The 20,975-nt window shown below is 44.2% G+C and overlaps 1 protein-coding gene across 1 annotated transcript in view; it reads right to left on the bottom strand.

The window, feature by feature from the left end:
• LOC106590285 (vesicular, overexpressed in cancer, prosurvival protein 1) overlaps positions 1 to 20,975 on the bottom strand; it is a 96,425-nt gene that overhangs the window by 63,882 nt on the left and 11,568 nt on the right. The window contains exon 2 of the mRNA XM_014181130.2: positions 9,029 to 9,087. Within this exon, the coding sequence (XP_014036605.2) occupies positions 9,029 to 9,087 (59 nt within the window). The remainder of the gene's footprint in view (positions 1 to 9,028; positions 9,088 to 20,975) is intronic.

Here is a 20,975-nt window from a genome sequence, read left to right as displayed (position 1 = left end):
AGGAATGTTGGAAACATTCTCCAGCTCCCTCTTTCCTTCCTGCCCTTACTCTGATTTATTGGCCTTGTGAATAAAATCTAACACAGCAGAACCAGCCATAGAAGACAGTGAAGACAGTTTCTCTCACATAAAAAGTTGCACGTTAAAAACACTTGCTCCAAGAGTACAGGATGGGTACATTACTTCCCAGGCTGTCACACTCAATTGGCAATGAACATTTTCCATAACAGTGGGAGAGAAATGTGGCAGTCATCATCAGGACATTAGGGTTGATATCAGGGACCAGCAGGGAGCCACCCTTCACCCCATCGTCCTCTGATTGTTCACAACAAAGTATTTTAGGTGGTGGGTCGAAGCCGGAAAACAAGAAGTTTATCGATCCCCGTCGAGGGAGGAGCAGATTTTTTGTATGACTAAAATATTTTGACATTTGTTGGGCGGGCGCCTTTAATTCTTGCACATTTTCTCATAAAAAGTATATTTCAACAGTGTCTGCTCAGGCAAATTTACCAAACTTGGAACCTATCAGAACTCCCGTACATACTGCTCGTGACAAAGATAGCCAATGGCCTACTTCCATTTACGACGTTAACAGTCTCGTGTGAAAACACGAGCTGCTGTCTGATGAAGAGGAACAGATATAGTTAGCTACCAAAGACTGAAATCAGATAAATATGTTTGAGTGCACTTGAAATATGCAGAATGTAATACGAATTGTTTTGATCGCATGAAGAGGCAATTCCGTTGACCATTTAGCCAATTTATTGAAAGCTAGCCAATGTTACAGACTAGCCTAGCCTAGCTATAAATGTTAATGTGTTTCATTAGCCATCTCAGTGAATTCAACATGTTTTACCATGTTTTGGTATGATTATATGTCTCCTTTCAAGTGACTAGCTGCAGGCTGAATGAAACACTCAATCATATACTTGCATAGAAACAAATAAAAGCATGTAGATAGAAAGAGGTGTGTCATGTATGCTAGAATGGAGGTTTAAAAACGACAGCTGCATATGCATATTAGCCAATACATATGGCATAGCCAACACATATAGCATACCTTGCAATACAATCTAAAAACAGCTGTACAATGTGCTCTGCAATAAGATAACAGTTTGATTTCTAAACCAGATGAGTTCTCAAATAGCAGCTGCCCAATAACATGGTGGGCACGCATAATGTTGAACGCATTGGAATATAAGTGTTACGACTTCCGCCGAAGTCGGTCCCTCTCCTTGTTCGGGCGACGTTCGGTGGTCGACGTCACCGGCTTTCTAGCCACCGCCGATCCACTTGTCATTTTCCATTTGCTCTGTCTTTGTCTTATCACACCTGGCTTCACTCACCCATCACTTGTTTATTATGTAACCCTCTGTTCCCCATGTTGTATTTGTGAGTGATTGTTATTTGTTACGTGGATGATTGTGTGGCACATCAAGTGTGGCACATCAAGAAGCTAATTAAACAGCATGATCATTACCTAGGTGATATGTGTAGTATTTGATCCCATATTCCTAGCACGCAATGATTACATCAAGCTTGTGACTACAAACTTTTGAATGCATTTGCTGTTTCTTTTCGGGTGTGTTTACGACTATGTAGTGCCCAATAGAAATGAATGGTAAATAATGTATTGTCTAGAAAAAAGAAACGCACACCTATAAAGGCGAGGTGCTGGCTAGCGGAGTAGAACAATAGAAAATAAAGGAAAGCCGCACACTCTAAGAGCTCAGATACAAAAATGTAATAACCAACGTTTCGACAGCGAAGCTGTCTTCATCAGGGTATCATCACAAACACTGCGAGATGAGTCATTTATATAGTGTCAAGACACACAGGTGTTTGTAATCATGGCCAAGTATGGCCTAATATCATTGGTTAACTCAAATATTTTAAAAAAATGGCATACAAAGAACATACAAAAAGACAAACAAATGGATAGCATATGATCATAGCATTTGTAGTCTAAAGTGTATCTAACAAACAATTACAATGGCAAAATCACAATAATCACAAGAATGGCTTCAGATCAAAGTCTATGTTGAGACCGAAGGGAGCAAGGGTCTTTAAATTAAAGATCCAGGCAGCCTCTCGTTTTAACAATAAATTATCAAGTCGCCCCCTCTCCTCGGGAGGGTGACATGTTCGATGCCAATATAACGCAGAGACGAAATCGAATGGTTTGCTTCCAAAAAGTGGGCCGCAACTGGGTAAGTCAAGTTTTTGCACCTAATGGTGCTACGGTGCTCTTGAGATACGTACTTTTAATTCACGCTTTGTTTTACCCACATAATTTTTACCACAGGGACAAGTTATAAGATAAATAACTGCCTTAGTGGAACACGTAATAACACCTTTAATTGGGATAGATTTCCCTGTTTGGGGGTGTTTGAAGGATCTACATTTATAAGTGCCATTGCATTGAGCACAGCCATTACACTTGTAATTTCCATCCAGTATGGGCGCAAATAGGCGTTGTTCAGGAATATCTTGGGGTGGTAAATCAGAGTGTACCAATTGGTCTCTGAGATTTCTGCCCCGCGAGAAATAATGTATTCTATCATTTTGGAGTCACTTTTATTGTAAATAAGAATATAATGTTTCTAAACACTTCTATATTAATTTGGGTGCGACCATGATTATGGATAGTCCTCGATGAATAATGATGAGTGAGAAAGCACAAATATCATACCCCCAAGACATGCTAACCTCTCACAATTCCAATAACAGGGGAGGTTAGCATTTTTTTTTGGGGGGGGGGGATTAGGATATTTTTGCATCTAACTTTCTCACTCATCATTATTCATGATTCATTCAGGACTATCCGTAATCATGGTAGCATCCACATGAATGTACTGTATCATTGTGTCATTTCAAATCCTAAGTGCTGGAGTACAGAGCCAAAAGAAGAAAAGAAATGCTTCACTGTCCCAATAATTAAGGAGGGCACTGCATATCAAGTGCTGTGGAGGGCACAATTTTACAATGTTGCAGTCCAGAAATTAGAGCTTAACCATCTATGCCAAAAGCCTGGGCCTCTGATGGAGTCTGTAGATCTGCCATCAACACATGCTTCAGTATTTCCGCTTCTCTCTAGGAGCATTTGTGTGCCCATAGGCATATCGAAAGGATTCCACCCTGGTCACCAATGAAGCTGACCAATATAGAGTGGCTTCAACAGAATGCAATCTAAAGCCAGTGTGGTCCAGACACGAGAACTACCATCTATAGCAAAAGCCTGGGCTCCTGGCAGAGGCAATAGAATTCTCCCCACTGCATGTTGCAATAGTAAAATATTCTGTTTGTCACCTGTTAAACTGATTCTACATTGAATTTTGTCTTTGAGATGCTCAAACGAGCACTTGCATCTGTAGTTGGTGTTCTTCAACTCTAAAATGGTCTAGACTGTAAGACAAAACCCACAAAGAAAAGACTACAGGCAAATACATACGTGGTCTTTGTCTAAATAGTGACGGCAGGGCTAGTTCAAACTGCAGGGCTTGATGAATAGATCATTGGAGTCAAAAATGAGAGACAATGAATAAAGATGCTCAAACAAGCGTCTATCTGTAGTGGCTGTTCTCTAGATCAGTGGTATTCAACTCTTACCCTGCAAGGTACAAGGTCCGGAGCCTGCTCTTTCTGTTCTATTTGATCATTAATTGCAAGCACCTGGTGTCCCAGGTCTAAAACCAGTCCCTGGTTAGAGGGCAACAATTAAAAAAATGCAGTGGAATGGGCTTCGAGGTCCAGAGTTGAGTTTGAGGGCACTAGACTGTGTAAGACAAAACCCACAAAGAAAAGACAACAGGCAAATGCATGTGGGGTCCCAATGTCTAAATAGTGATAGTTGAAACTGCAGTCGAATGGTTCTTCTCACAGGTGAGTAAATGACCCCATGCTTGGTGAATAGCACTTGCTTGATCTCTGGGAGCAGGATACAGGAGAGTTGAATAGATCCTGTCATATAAAAGTGAGAGACAAGAATGAATAAAATAAATCACAGCAAAGGAATGTAGTTTGTGAGCTAGAAAATGAACATCCTGACAGTCTGAGGCAAGGTGCTCTGCAATCATCCTATTCCACCTATTGACAGGGATAAATGTGGCATTTCTTATTTGTCAGTATGAATTCAATTAGTGGGTCCTGCTTTGATGACTATATTAGATTTACACTACTTATCCTATCGGTTTTTGTGGTATTAAATTATTACTTGGATTAAACTGATAGCTAAAACGCTCCTTGTCCCTGAATGGCATGCTAGCGATACAGCCATCTTCTCGAACTAGCTACCAACATATCTACTTGTAACTAGCAAGCTAGCTACATTACCAAGGTTGCTGTTTTCTAAGTTGGGAGTCATTTTACAGCATCATATTTCTATAACTAAATATAGAAACATGATGTTAGATTACAAATTTAAAAAAAAATATATACACTCTAACTGATAGCAGTTTGTCGGACGGAGATCGAGATGTCACCAGCTGTCTACTACCTTAGATATGGATAAAGTGATTGGTAGACATGATCAGCAGAGATAGTACCATGGATAGTACATGAGTTTAGATTTTTTTTACAGTTTAGTACTCCGTGGCGTTTGCCTGTCCAGCTAGCCAACATTAAAGTAAGTATTTGAAAAATTTGCAAGAATCCAACAAACGGAAATGTGTTTAGAAGAAATAAATACACAATATGTAAAAACCAGCTCCTCCCTTCGACAGAGATCGATCATCTGGAGAATTAAAGCAGATAGCTTGCTACGGCTCACCACCTATTTGGGCTGGGGTGGGAATGAGCAGGCGTGTGTGTGTGTGTGTGTGTATCAAGTTAACCTTAATTAGCCGTACGTCCAGGATACATATGCTTACTTGTAGGTTCCTGCAACAATGAAACAACAATTTGAAACAAAAGATAACAATACAAACAATGGCTCAGTAGAATAGAATTACATTTTTAGCACAAGTATAATACAGGAAGGTACAAATTATATTATTTACAAATTATATTATTTACATGTGTTTTGGGGAAAGGGGGGATTGGGGGCCAGTGTTTAAGTTGTGTAGTATTTAGCAATAATAAATACAAGTCCGGTAGCAGCAGTTGTGATGTGTGTGTAGCATGAATGTATATGCGCGCGTGTGGGTGGGTGTGTGCACGAATGAGTGCATGTGTGCTAAGGTACGGAGAGTCAGTGCAGGCGGTCAGTCCAGTTAAACTGTTCTGATGGCTTGTAGATAGAAACTGTCTCTAAGCCTGTTGGTAACAGACCTCATGCTCCGATACCGTCTGCCTGATAGTAAGGGATTGAACAGCTCGTGGCTGGGGTGTGTGGGGTCCTTGATGATGCTGCGGGACTTCCTCAGGCACCGTTTCAAGTAGATGTCCTGGATGGGTGTGCACACGGACCTGTGATGTACTGGGCCGTCTTCACCACCCGCTGGAGGGCATTGCGGTCGTAGATGGAGCATTTCCTGTACCAGGCTGTGATGCAACCGGTCAGGATGCTTTTGATGGTGCAGCGGTAGTATTTGGAGAGGACCCAGGGTGGCATGCGACATTTCTTCAGCCGCCTTAGGAAGTATAGACGCTGTTGCGCCATCTCGACAAGAGTGGCGGTGTTGTTGGTCCATGTCAAGTCCTTGTTGATGTGGACGCCAAGTAACATGGGGCTGCAGTATAGTCTGCTGTTCTGTTGATGTAGATTGCGGCATGTTCCCTCCTCTGCTTCCTGAAGTCAACAATCAAACTCTGTTTTGCTGACATTGAGGGAGAGGTTGTTGTCCTGGCACCACAATGCCAGTTCACTTACTTCCTCCCTATAGGCTGACTTGTCGTTGTTGGTTATCAGGCCTACAACGTGGTGTTGTTAGCAAATTTGGAGTTGGTGTCGTGCAAAGCCACGCAGTCGTTGGTGAATAGGGAGTACTGCAGAGGGCTGAGGACATGCCCCTGTGTAAAGAGTCAGTGTGGAGGAGGTGGTGTTCCCGATCCTCACAGCCTGTGGTCTGCCCATCAGGAGTGTGTGTGTGTGTGTGTGTGTGTGTGTGTGTGTGTGTGTGTGTGTGCGCGTGTGACAGTGATTATAAAAGAGATAAGCATCAGACACCTCTCCCAGTCTCACATATACTTCCTTTGCGTCACTCAAACGTTTTCCTAATACCGCAACAGCCCCTCGTTTCATTACTGCCGCATTATCATTCCGTGCCGGGGCTAGGGCTTGCCACATCCCCGGGATATCACGCTCTACGCGATCGGTGGCATTACATCCAGATGAGTCGGATGATTAGCACTACATTGGGGTGAAATGCAAATCCAATGTTTATTCCAGGCCCCGGAAAAGCGCAGTGCCATCTATAATTGGTTCCTACCCAGTGAACTTCTGCCCGGCCCCCTGGGGGGGGGGGCTGCATCTTAACGCCAGAGCACAAAGCTCTTGCTGTGGGTGAAGACGGGTGGAGGGCTGAGGCAAATCCCTTCCAGAGCCTGCAGTCAGCAGTCAGAGGCCTGTACATTAATCAGGAGCTCTGGGGCCCCTGATGAGCTGCTCTCTAACCAGGGCTGGGACTAAGACTTGCCCCTTTCACCCAGACACCAATGGACATCAAACAGCTTGGAGGCATGATGTGATTCACCCATTGCTCTTCTTCACTCCACTGTTTCCTCATGTAAGTAATCTGGACGCTAACCACTAGCAGGTAGCCTAGTGGTTAGAGCGTTGGGCCAGTAACCAAAAGGTTGCTGGATTGAATCCCTGAGCTGACAAGGTAAAAATCTGTCATTCTGTCCCTGAGCATGCAGTTAACCCACTGTTCCCCGGGCGCCGAAGCCATTGATGTCGATTAAGGCAGCCCCCCGCACCGCTCTGATTCAGGGTTAAATGCAGAAAACACATTTCAGTTAAAGGCATTCAGTTGTACAACTGACTAGGTATCCCCTGTCCCCAGTAGATATACAGTAAACTGCCAAAATAAAGGAAACACCAATTGGGTGTTCAATTGGGTTGAGATCTGGTGACACACACACACACGGGCGGCAGGTAGCCTATTGACACTTGATACATGATCCTAAGCATGCTGAGATGTTAATTGCTTAATTAACTCAAGAACCACACCTGTGTGGAAGCACCTGCTTTCAATATAATTTGTATCCCTCCTTTACTCAAGTGTTTCCTTTATTATGGCATTTACCTGTAGTTTGCCCTGTATATAATGATGGTTGTGGAGTTTCACTGATAGCACTGCAGCAGCAATGACTCTTCTCTTCCTGTGCCCTATCATGGATAACTGCTGGAAATCACAGATAACTCCTGTGCCCTAACTGCTGGAAATAGTTTGATTCCTGCCAATGCCACAGTATGCAGGGAGATGGAGGATGTCAAACGCTGGTTGTCTTCCATTACCTAGGTGATCTCTTCATCGAGGCGCACGCTCTCATTTTAATGAACAACGGCCGACACTGGTAGTTAGAATGGGAGAATGGATGGGCGGCTTAAGCCAGGGAGAAGTGCTGTGGGTCTGAATTAAGGCCCTGGTCGGAGGGAAGGGGAATACAAGATGTCTTAGCTCGCTGGAGTGTGACATTAAGCTGCAAAAGCAGGATGACCCATTGTGAAAAGGCCAGTCTCCCACAAACAGAATGTATGGCAAGCCTTGACAAAGACACTGTGCTTCTGCTGAATAGAAGTGTTAATACGACAAATGGATTGTTATTGATAGATAAGACGCCATCATTTGAAGTATGTACACGACCGTTCAAAAGTTTGGGGTCACTTCGAAATGTCCTTGTTTTTGAAAGAAAAGCACATTTTATGTCCATTAAAATAACAGTGTAGACATTGTTAATGTTGTTAATGACTATTGTAGTTGGAAATAGCAGATTTATTATGGAAGATCTACATAGGGGTACAGAGGCCATTATGAGCAACCGTCACTCCTGTGTTCCAATGGCACGTTGTGTTAGCTAATCCAAGTTTATCATTTTAAAAGGCTGATTGATCATTAGAAAACCCTTATGCAATTGTTAGCTCAGCTGAAAACTGTTGTGCTGATTTAAGAAGCAATAAAACTGGCCTTCTTTAGACTAGTTGAGTATCTGGAGCATCAGCATTTGTGGGTTTGATTACAGGATCAAAATGGCCAGAAACAAAGACCTTTCTTCTGAAACTCATCAGTCTATTCTTGTTCTGAGAATTGAAGGCTATTCCATGCGAGAAATTTCCTAGAAACTGAGGATCTCGTACAACGCTGTGTACTACTCCCTTCACAGAACAGCGCAAACTGGCTCTAACCAGAACAGAAAGAGGAGTGGGAGGCCCCGGTGCACAACTGAACAAGAGGACAAGTACATTAGAGTGTCTAGTTTGAGAAACAGATGCCTCACAAGTCCTCAACTGGCAGCTTCATTAAATAGTACCCGCAAAACACTAGTCTCAACGTCAACAGTGAACAGTCTCAGTCAACAGTCTCAACGTCCCGTGTGGCTCAGTTGGTAGAGCATGGTGTTTGCAACGCCAGGGTTGTGGGTTTGATTCCCACGGGGGACCAGTATGGAGAATTTTTTTTTTAATGAAATGTATGCATTCACTACTGTAAGTTGCTCTGGATAAGAGTGTCTGCTAAATGACTAAAATGTAAAATGTAAGAGGCGATTCTGGGATGCTGGCCTTCTAGGCAGAGTTGCAAAGAAAAAGCCATATCTCAGACTGGCCAATAAAAATAAAAGATTAAGATGGGCAAAAGAACACAGACACTGGACAGAGGAACTCTAGAAGGCCAGCATCCCGGAGTTGCCTCTTCACTGTTGACGTTGAGACTGTTGCTTTGCCAAGATAATCCATCTACCTGACAGGTTGGCATATCAACAAGCTGATGATATAGCATGATCATTACACAGGTGCATCTTGTGCTGGGTACAATAAAAGGCCACCCTGAAATGTGCAGTTTTGTCACAACACAATGCCACAGAAAAACAATCCAAATGTAATATGACATTGTACACCATGTTGTGGCAGGTAGCAGGTGGTACTTACATAAAGTAGATAGGGTATCCACCTTCAAAATACCAGCAAGACTTCTTGGCCTCTACGCACTGCAAGAGGGAGAGAAAAAAAGTCAGTCCATGCATTCTCTCTCTTTAGGAAACTGTTTAAAAAAAAAAAAAAAGACTCCCTCCCTTCCCCCAACACAGACCAGTTATCCCACAAAGTATGACCTGACATTGGGTTCAGTACATCGCCAAGAGCAGTACTTTGCTGAGGCCCTGAGGCCAAGAAGCTTTTGCCGTTTGACAGGAGCAAATTGCCTGAAAACCTCTCTCGGGAACAGCAGAAGTCTGTCAAAATACATCCCTATCCAGAGTACGAGAGGGCCTCCGCAACTTCCTGGGGTGGTAGCTCGGACAGAGCCTTTCTTAAATGGGCCTCAAACAACCACTTCACTAACAGACCAGGTAACATGACAACAAATCAAAAAAGGTCCTGGGAAAGGACCACAGCTGTTTGACTGGAGACTGACCAGGTGGACTGGAAGTTAGGAATGGAAAAGAGATTTCAAATAGGCGCGAACCTGGTTCTTCTCAGAAATGGACTATTTGATGTGTCTTTGCTGGCTCTTTCTCAACTGTAAAAAAATCTCCTTGCCACCTCTCCTGCCCTTGAACTGATCTGAAAGACTTGACCAGTTTCTACCATGTTGTTTTCACCCTTCATGTCCTTTCCGGTCAGTGCAGATGAAGGAAGGAGAGGACAGTCTTCAGCAATTAATAGAGCCTCAGTCTTATGCTTGTGGAGCTGGGTTGGACGCTAGGCTTGGGCGGTATACCGGGGTATTTGGAAAAAGCCACAGGATGGTTTTTCAATGCCGTCAAAAATATTTGTTAATCAATACATTTGAATATTTTTAAGTTAATACCTGCAGTCAACTTATGCAATACATTAGGAGATAAAGCAGATTGCGGTCTTCATTTCACCAGTCACATTATTGTATATTATGAAGCTTACAGGCTGACTACACCGCTCGCGTTGCCAAATACATTTTGAAATCTATATTATTCAATTATTGCACCCACACTGCTCGCGAGCGTCTGCATTGCCAAGGGCTAACACGGAACCCAAACCAGCTGCGCGCGTGCGCCATCGTGCATACATTTATTTTGTCCCCCCACACCAAACGCGATCACGACACGCAGGTTAAAATATCAAAACAAACTCTGAACCAATTACATGAATTTTGGGACAGGTCGACAAGCATTAAACATTTATGGCAATTTAGCTAGTTAGCTTGCCCTTGCTAGGTAATTTGTCCAATTTAGCTAGCTTGCTGTTGCTAGCTAATTTGTCCTGGGATATAAACATTGAGTTGTTATTTTACCTGAAATGCACAACGCTCTCACTCCGACAATTAATCCACACATAAAACGGTCAACCGAATCGTTTTAATTAATCTCTCCTCCTTCCAGGCTTTTTCATCTTTGAACTTATATGGTGATTGGCATCTAAACCTTCATAGTATTACCATGACAACCGGCAACACAGTTCGTCTTTCAATCACCCACGTGGGTATAACCAATGAGGAGATGACACGTGGGTACCTGCTTCTATTATCCAATGAGGAGATGGGAGAGGCAGGACTTGCAGCGCGATCTGCGTCAGAAAAAGAAAGGACTTCTATTTTATCCCTTGGCAACGCAGACGCTCGTTGACGTGCGCAAGCAATGTGGGTGCAATAATTGAATAAAATAGATTTCTAAATTTATTTTGCAACGCTTGTGCACGTGACGTGGGCGGTGTTGTCAGGGTATAAAATAGAAGTCAGTTCTATTTGTGATGCAGATAGCGCTGCAAGTCCTGCCTCTCCCATCTCCTCCTTGGTTTATAGAAGCAGATACCTACGTGCCATCTTCGCATTGGTTATACCCACATGGGTGACTGAAAGACAAACGAAGTCAGTGGCGGTAATGCACCTAATTTATGAAATTTGCCAATCGCAATATAAAGTCAAGAGAAGAAAAAGCCTGGAAGGAGGACAGATCACTAGAAACAATTCGGTTGACCATTTTATGTGCGGCTTAATTGTCGGAGTAGAGAACCTTGTGCATTTCAGACCTTGTGCATTTTAAAATAACAACTCAATGTTTATATCCCAGGACAAATTAGCTAGCAACTGCAAGCTAGCTAGTGAAATTGCCATAAATGTTTAATGCTTTTCGACCTGTCCCAAAATTAATATAGTTGGTTAAGAGTTTGTTTTGTTATTTTAACCTGCGTGTCGTGATCGTGTATGTGTGTGGGGGGACAAAATACATTCATGCATGATGGCGCACGCGCACAGCCAGTTTAGGCTCCGTGTTACCCCAGACAATTGAGACAGTCACGTGCTGGTTTGTAATAGCACAACGGGAGACACCGGAAGCTGGAGAGTCCGTAGCGTTCTACATCTATCTGTGAGTTGTAGCATCACACATGAGGTGATGAAGTTACACTTGTATGCAATTCACTACTAAATATTTGCCATCAGATATCTTATAATGGCTCTCTGCCAGAAGTCAAAGAGCTCTGGATAAGTTTCATTTTTTTCCCTGCGCTTCCTACTAGCGTTTTTTCCCCTGCTGCTCTTCCTTCAGAAAACTATGCATCACAATTTCGTTCATTTGCACAATTTATTTAGTTGTCTTTTGCTTGTAAATGTCCTCACTCACTGAAAATGACATTCGGTAGCTTCTAGCTATACTTGTATAACTTGATGAGCTGTTAGCATTTAGCTAACAGCATCTATGTGATTTCGCTATTATTTTGTGCTAATTCTGTTAGCATTTCTAGCGTTTTTAGTGTCCCTTGTTTGCTAGGCCTGTAATATCGTACATTTCCGGGATAAGAGAAGGACGGTAAGACAATATGAAAATCTGGATACCGCCCAAGCCTATTGGAGACACTACAGTTGTGGCCAAAAGTTTTGAGAATGACACAAATATTAATTTTCAAAGTCTGCTGCCTCAGTGTCTTTAGATATTTTTGTCTGATGTTAATATGGAATACTGAAGTATAATTACAAGCATTTCATAAGTGTCAAAGGCTTTTATTGACAATTACATGAAGTTGATGCAAAGAGTCCATATTTGCATTGTTGACCCTTCTTTTTCAAGACCTCTGCAATCCGCCCTGGCATGCTGTCAATCAACTTCTGGGCCACATCCTGACTGATGGCAGCCCATTCTTGCATAATCAATGCTTGGAGTTTGTCACAATTTGTGGGTTTCTGTTTGTCCACCCGGCTCTTGAGGATTGACCACAAGTTCTCGATGGGATTAAGGTCTGGGGAGTTTCCTGGCCATGGACCCAAAATATCGATGTATTGTTCCCCGAGCCACTTAGCTATCACTTTTGCCTCATGGCAAGGTGCTCCATCATGCTGGAAAAGGCATTGTTTCTCACCAAACTGTTCCTGGATGGTTGGGAGAAGTTGCTCTCGAAGGATGTGTTGGTACCATTCTTTATTCAAGACTGTTTTCTTAGGCAAAATTGTGAGTGAGCCCACTCCCTTGGCTGAGAAGCAACCCCACACATGAATGGTCTCAGGATGCTTTACTGTTGGCATGACACAGGACTGATGGTAGCGCTCACCTTGTCGTCTCCGAACAAGCTTTTTTCCGGATGCCCCAAACAATCGGAAAGGGGAATCATCAGAGAAAATGACTTTACCACAGTCCTCAGCTGTTCAATCCCTGTACCTTTTGCAGAATATCAGTCTGTCCCTGATGTTTTTCCTGGAGAGAAGTGGTTTCTTTGCTGCCCTTCTTGACACCAGGCCATCCTCCAAAAGTCTTCGCCTCATTGTGCGTACAGATGCACTCACACCTGTCTGCTGCCATTCCTGAGCAAGCTCTGTACTGGTGGTGCCCCGATCCCGCAGCTGAATCAACTTTAGGAGATGGTCCTGGCGCTTGCCGGACTTTTTTGGGCGCCCTAAAGCCTTCTTCACAACAATTGAACCGCTCTCCTTGAAGTTCTTGATGACCTGATAAATGGTTGATTTAGGTGCAATCTTACTGGCAGCAATATCCTTGCCTGTGAAGCCCTTTTTGTGCAAAGCAATGATGACGGCACGTGTTTCCTTGCAGGTAGCCATGGTTGGCAGAGGAAGAACAATGATTCCAAGCACCACCCTCCTTTTGAAGCTTCCAGTCTGTTATTCGAACTCAATCAGCATTACAGAGCGATCTCCAGCCTTGTCCTCGTCAACACTCACACCTGTGTTAACAAGCGAATCACTGACATGATGTCAGCTGGTCCTTTTGTGGCAGGGCTGAAATGCAGTGGAAATGTTTTGGGATTCAGTTCATTTGCATGGCAAAGAGGGACTTTGCAATTAATTGCAATTCATCTGATCACTCATAACATTCTGGAGTATATGCAAATTGCCATGATACAAACTGAGGCAGCAGACATTGTGAAAATTAATATTTGTGTCATTCTCAAAACTTTTGGCCACAACTGTATATAAGGCTTTCCTTCTAAACTAAGTCTGCAGTTATTTCAGGCTTCATCCATGCTGTCAATAACCTCCCTTCTCTGTCAACCTAGTGCTAGACGAATCAGCATATGCTCTGGGCTTCACCATTTAAGAGATGATGTTCTAGGTCTAATTGGATAGGAATTCAAGACGGTCTTACGATAAAGAGCATACCAACAAACCCATTTCAGAGCAGCGGGCCGCCTGCCTGCATCCCATTATGCCGGGTTTCGCTCATCTGGGCAGGACTGTCATTTAATAATACGCCTTCCGATTACACTACGCAGCTGCCGCCAACTGCCCTCTATCAAAACGCAGACCGAAGGCAGTCTTTGTAAGATGAGGAAAAAGAGGATGAAAGATGGAAAGGAGAAAGAGCGAGAAGGGAATATGTTCTAGACTAACTGGGAGTCTGTTATGCACAAGGCCAGGCATAGCCTCGAATGCTTTATGTGCAAGTAATGCTTTTCATTAAAAAGGAGACACTCTGAAGCTTCTAAAGATAAATGAAACAGCACTGCTCACATATGAAAACATGTTAGTTATTCATACAGTACTGTAATTGGGATGCTTTTCAGTGTCAAGATTATGTTTGCCCATGAGCAAATGAACATACATTTTATCCCTGTATGTTAACCCATGCAAATAGTCTTGCTGTTTTGAATCATACATACTGGTTCTCTCCTAGACAGCCTTGGCTTTGTGCAACACACAATACCGTCCTCCGCCGAAGCCTCAGGAAAGGTTTGCAGCTGTGTCCTTGAAAAGGGAGTCTTTGTTTTGAATAATTATGTGTTGTCAGAGTCATTTAAATGATACCACCTTGTCAAGGACATGTTGCAAAGCTGTTCACTCTGCCTTTCCATAATTCTCCTTGACTTTCACAGATTTGGCAAGCTCTGTGTGTTGTCTAAATAAAACAAATGGATGCCCCTTATTTGCTCTTCCGTGTAACTTTGCGTAATCACCCATCCACTGTATAGTAATATAATTCATATAAAGGCTATAAAATGGGTATCATGTGGGTACACCTGGGCTGCATCTCAATAGTCTAATGCGGCTTGCTCGGGAATTGGCACCCATGCCCTACTGCTCACACCTGCCCAGTCCTGGAAAAAGATGAGGAGAGGCGCCACTTTAGTTCAGACTATTGAGATGCATCCACAGACAAAGCTCTCATTGAGGTGAGAGATGAAGTCAACAAGACAATGAAGCCTGGTCTGTCTTCCGAGAAGTGTGGTTGAAACAAAAACCCACTTCCACAGCAGCTTCATTAGAGAAGTGAAAAGGGGCACCGACCGACGGGTTGGGGAAAGGTCATGGGCACGTAATTAACAGTTCCCATCAGTGGAGACCTTTTCTGCCGCACCACGCCAGTCGCACACCAGCCATGAGGGGCAGGTTGGGGTGATATTTTCTCCCCAGGAATCCCTTTTGTGGTTTGGGCCCCAAAAAAGGGAAGGGGGGGGGGTGTTTTCACACAATGCGTGCCCACTGAGGGCACAATAGATGGGGGTTCAACCCCTAAACACAACCCTAGGATGTTTCCTGGCTCTTGCCACCAGAGAAGGGGGACAGTCACGAGGGAGGTTGGGTCATACAGACTAGGGCCATACAATGGAGCATTTGTCAACGTGTTGGCTGTTGGGATAGACAATATGGGGACGCCCTGGCAGGGAAGCCCTGGCAGGAAGAGGGACGCCATGGTTGAGACAACCACCCAGCCTGTCTGTTTGTGGGACCAACTTACCCACATTGACACTGCCAACAGCAGGGTCCACAGCCATGTATTGTAGTATCAGGAACTGACAGACTCCAGATATCCAGGCCAGCCTCAGAGCAAACCAGAACAACTAGTCTCCCACCCCACTGACAAGCTTCATTAAAACAAGGGAGTTTACAAATGTATTCTCAGTAGACCAGCAGAGCGACAGCTGAAGGGACAACTGAATGAGTGACCGCTATGCAACGGCAAACTGTGGCGTCCTGCTCAGATTTGTCCCAGATAGGCCGGGACATTGGAAGGACATGTGTTGTTGGTTTAGTTTTTTTTTAACTCCCTCTTTACAATCAGCCTCAAACATTTAAACCCATTTAATGTGATAGAATACTCCAGAGCTTTTATTCACCCACAGTTTACGCAGGCCACCGGACAGCACCCCCCATGTTGGCTGGTTTTATGTAAAGTAACAGTGGGGAAATTCACCACAGTGTATCACAAAAGGCAATTTACATCGAAACGATATTGGATTTCTAAATGATTTTAAACTCCTGCATTAATCCGACCTGTGTGTATTCATTAGTCATGTCATTTTTCTGTAGCTGGGTTATAAATCAGACAACGAAGGCGTGTTCCTAATGGTAAGGCTACTACTTCATCTATTAGATTATAATGGTCAACCTGATTCTATACCGTGTGGCTCACAGTGAACCTAACATAGTAGTGTAAGTGTTTAGCTTGTGATAAGACACATTTTAAAATGCAAGGTCATGCGTGGCTACATGTTCCTACTACCATTTTCCCCGTTTTTGCACCTGGGGAGCGACCATAAATATGTGATGGTTCATCATGTTCAGTTGAAAAACAGAATATGTATAGTGACATTAGCCTCTTCAAATCATTTTGAAATGCTCATTTTACTTCCTGTGAAGGTTCAAGGCTGCAGCACTGTTTCAGGAAGTATAACTTCACTGCCACAGAGGACAATTCTTATTACAGAGGAAAACCACACATTAACATGTTTAGCTCACTTGATATGAGAAAGGAAACAGATGAAAGTCCTTTGCTCCCCCCGTCCCCCGTCCCCCCGTCCCCCCGACCCCACCACCTCCCTCCCTTGCACAAGTGGCTCGATAATGTCAAACCACAGGGATGTCGATTCCATTAGTGAGCACAAACAACCCCAGAAAGGATCATTGCACAGCGGCTATCCAGCGTGGCGGGTGAGCCGGGAGCAGACGCTAATCCCTCAAAATACTTTCTCCTCAGATTAGCTCGGCTAGCCCACCACGTCACTGCGTTTAGCCCAAAGCCGCTCTGTGCTTAGGCCTCAGACAAACTACTGAGGAGCCGGATGTAAAGCCCCACTTAAAGACTATGTAAAGTCAAGCAGAAAAGGGCTGGACAGACGTTCATGTTTGAAGTTCAACAGGACAGGGGAATATGAAGGAGGATGGTTTGACAGAGAAAATTAGTTTTATTCCAGTGTTTTAAGTACAAGGGGATTCTTGAGTTGAATGGTGAATAACAGCATGCAAGAAAATAATGAGAGTTGTTACATTTAAAATCCATTGTTATATCCACACCTGTGTCTGTGTTTGAGTGTGAGACAGAGTCTGAGAGAACCAGAGACGGTGGATGTTTGATCTCACAAAGTCAAAGTAATTTCCCTAATATACTGCTCAAAAAAATAAAGGGAACACTTAAACAACACAATGTAACTCCAAGTCAATCACACTTCTGTGAAATCAAACTGTCCACTTAGGAAGCAACACTGATTGACAATAAATTTCACATGCTGTTGTGCAAATGGAATAGACAACAGGTGGAAATTATAGGCAATAAGCAAGACACCCCCAATAAAGGAGTGGTTCTGCAGGTGGAGACCACAGACCACTTCTCAGTTCCTATGCTTCCTGGCTGATGTTTTGGTCACTTTTGAATGCTGGCGGTGCTTTCACTCTAGTGGTAGCATGAGACGGAGTCTACAACCCACAGAAGTGGCTCAGGTAGTGCAGCTCATCCAGGATGGCACATCAATGCGAGCTGTGGCAAGAAGGTTTGCTGTGTCTGTCAGCGTAGTGTCCAGAGCATGGAGGCGCTACCAGGAGACAGGCCAGTACATCAGGAGACGTGGAGGAGGCCGTAGGAGGGCAACAACCCAGCAGCAGGACCGCTACCTCCGCCTTTGTGCAAGGAGGAGCAGCAGGAGCACTGCCAGAGCCCTGCAAAATGACCTCCAGCAGGCCACAAATGTGCATGTGTCTGCTCAAACGGTCAGAAACAGACTCCATGAGGGTGGTATGAGGGCCCGACGTCCACAGGTGGGGGTTGTGCTTACAGCCCAACACTGTGCAGGACGTTTGGCATTTGCCAGAGAACACCAAGATTGGCAAATTCGCCAGAGGCGCCCTGTGCTCTTCACAGATGAAAGCAGGTTCACACTGAGCACATGTGACAGACGTGACAGCCTGGAGACGCTGTGGAGAACGTTCTGCTGCCTGCAACATCCTCCAGCATGACCGGTTTGGCAGTGGGTCAGTCATGGTGTGGGGTGGCATTTCTTTGGGGGGCTGCACAGCCCTCCATGTGCTCGCCAGAGGTAGCCTGACTGCCATTAGGTACCGAGATGAGATCCTCAGACCCCTTGTGAGACCATATGCTGGTGCGGTTGGCCCTGGGTTCCTCCTAATGCAAGACAATGCTAGACCTCATGTGGCTGGAGTGTGTCAGCAGTTCCTGCAAGAGGAAGGCATTGATGCTATGGACTGGCCCGCCCGTTCCCCAGACCTGAATCCAATTGAGCACATCTGGGACATCATGTCTCACTCCATCCACCAACGCCACGTTGCACCACAGACTGTCCAGGAGTTGGCGGATGCTTTAGTCCAGGTCTGGGAGGAGATCCCTCAGGAGACCATCCGCCACCTCATCAGGAGCATGCCCAGGCGTTGTATGGAGGTCATACAGGTACGTGGAGGCCACACACACTACTGAGCCTCATTTTGACTTGTTTTAAGGACATTACATCAAAGTTGGATCAGCCTATAGTGTGGTTTTCCACTTTAATTTTTAGTGTGACTCCAAATCCAGACCTCCATGGGTTGATAAATTGGATTTCCATTTATTATTTTTGTGTGATTTTGTTGTCAGCACATTCAACTATGTAAAGAAAAAAGTATTTAATAAGATTATTTATTTCATTCAGATCTAGGATGTGTTGTTTAAGTGTTCCCTTTATTTTTTTGAGCAGTGTACATTGTTAATACAAAGTCTGATACAACAATAGGGAAAATGCAAGTAAGCACCACGAGTCCAGAGGCATATCATTGGGTGCACTTACTCTTGCAATACTAAAACATTCAAAAAGGAGGTTCTCAAACATCACTCCGCAAAAATAAAGGCAATAATATTTAGCAATTCAGCAAGCGGAACAGTTTAATTTAAGATCATTAATTGAATATTGAATGTAAACAGACAGATTCATTGTTGATCATACGCAGGTTAAAATTCAACTGAACCAACGTCTCTGCTTTTAAAAAATGTCCTGTGGCATCGATATGAGTCAGAAACATGAATTCCAGTGTCAAAATTTCTAAAGTCAAAAATAAAAGAAGAATGGTACTTGCCTACTACAAATATAGCCATAGCTCTGGCAGCAAATATCAAAACGTATCAGCAAGCATTCAGCAACGTACAAAGCTGGTTGCATAGTAACGTATCATCACCGGCCTGAATCTATTCTGTAGTTAGCCCCTCTATTAGCATATCAATTACTTTCAAACTAGAGAAATATATTCCCCCCCCGCTATATGTTTATTGAGTGATGATATTTCATTTCATTCACAGGCTACGTATAAAACCTGGTGGATGTGTTGTTTAACAGCATCGTGGGAACCTCCTACCATATCAAGAGCTGTTCCAGAAGACTGAAGCAGTGGCCAGACACCAGTCCCGCTTCAGAGTAATGGAAGACACTTGAATCAGGTTGGTCACAGTTGATCTAGTCAAAATACTATCGGTCCTGGAATTCACCTAACCACCATTGATAATGTAATCAGTGCTGTGCGTATATGTGCATCATGTATGTTGTAAGGAGATGCCCCCTTCCACTGTGCCAATGGAATACTCTTGGGCCCGAGTGAGCAATGCTAACCAGCCAGTGCCATGCTGGCACGTGTCCCTTGTGAATTAGCATCTATGATTGGCTATGTTCCACTGTGTATTTATTGGTGGCTTCCTTGACGGTGTCGGTCTTTCCCCTCTATGCCCCTCCGTGATATAGGAGCCGAAATCAGGCTCCTTCATGACCAATATCAGTGACGAGACTGGCCTGGATCTGCTCTACACTCCCATGCCCATCAGGCGTTGGCAAACACCTCCGATGGGGACAAAAGGTGATTATTAATAACACAGTACATCAGAAGTGTTAAGCAATATCACCCTTTCAATACATGTCACTCATCAACTCTCTCGTTTTTATACAGATGGGCAAAATAGATGCTTTTGAAACGGAGTCCTCTGACTGAAAGACCGGTTGATACCGATGTCTGAATAGGGAGAGACCTTGCACTCAGCGGGAAAATTATACAAGACACTTTATCGTCTTTTGTTATTTCATTAAAATGGTACCGTCGATGTTATATTAGCAGAACACTGCTTCTACAGTATTATGTGAAGGATTGTTTATTCTACATGGAACTGTTACACTTGGAAGTTATCAAAACGCTGTTTAGAATATCTACACAAGTTCAGCAATTGCACTCTTTTCATATTACTTTGTAGCAGGGGTGAAAGTAGATTTCCTTTCTTACCGGTATGAGATACCCAAGATATGGCTTGGTCAATGAACCATAAACGATTAATGATCATGCACCTGTGGAACGGTCGTTAAGACACTAACAGCTTACAGACGGTAGGCAATTAAGGTCACATTTATGAAAACTTAGGACACTAAAGAGGCCTTTTTGACTCTGAAAATCACCAAAAGAAAGATGCCCATGGTCCCTGCATGAACATGCCTTAGGCAAGGCGGCATGAGGACTGCAGATGTGGCCAGGGCAATAAATTGCAATGTCCGTACTTTGAGACACCTAAGACAGTGCTACAGGGAGACAGGACGGACAGCTGATCGACCTCACAGTGGCAGACCACGTGTAACAACACCTGCAAAGGATCGGTACATCCGAACATCACACCTGCGGGACAGGTACAGGATGGCAACAACAACTGCCCGAGTTACACCAGGAACGCACAATCCCTCCATCAGTGCTCAGACTGTCCGCCCTAGGCTGAGAGAGGCTGGACTGAGGGCTTGTACGCCTATTGTAAGGCAGGTCCTCACCAGACATCACCGGCAACAACATCGCCTATTGGCATAAGCCCATCGTCGCTGGACCAGACAGGACTGGCAAAAAGTGCTCTTCACTGACGAGTCGCGGTTTTGTCTCACCAGGGGTGATGTCGGATGGCCCGTTTATTGTCAAAGGAATGAGCATTACACCGAGGCCTGTACTCTGGAGCGGGATCGATTTGGAGGGGAAGGGTCCGTCATGGTCTGGGGCGGTGTGTCACAGCATCATCGGACTGAGCTTGTTGTCATTGCAGGCAATCTCAACGCTGTGCGTTACAGGGAAGACATCCTCCTCCCTCATATGGTAACCTTCCTGCAGGCTCATCCTGACATGACGCTCCAGCATGACAACGCCACCAGCCATACTGCTTGTTCTGTGCCCGATTTCCTGCAAGAC

The sequence above is a fragment of the Salmo salar genome, chromosome ssa29, assembly GCF_905237065.1.
Source record: "Salmo salar chromosome ssa29, Ssal_v3.1, whole genome shotgun sequence".
Classification (NCBI taxonomy): Eukaryota; Metazoa; Chordata; class Actinopteri; order Salmoniformes; family Salmonidae; genus Salmo; species Salmo salar.
The sequence above is the reverse complement of the archived record's forward strand: the minus strand, read 5'-3'. Positions and strand labels throughout refer to the sequence as shown.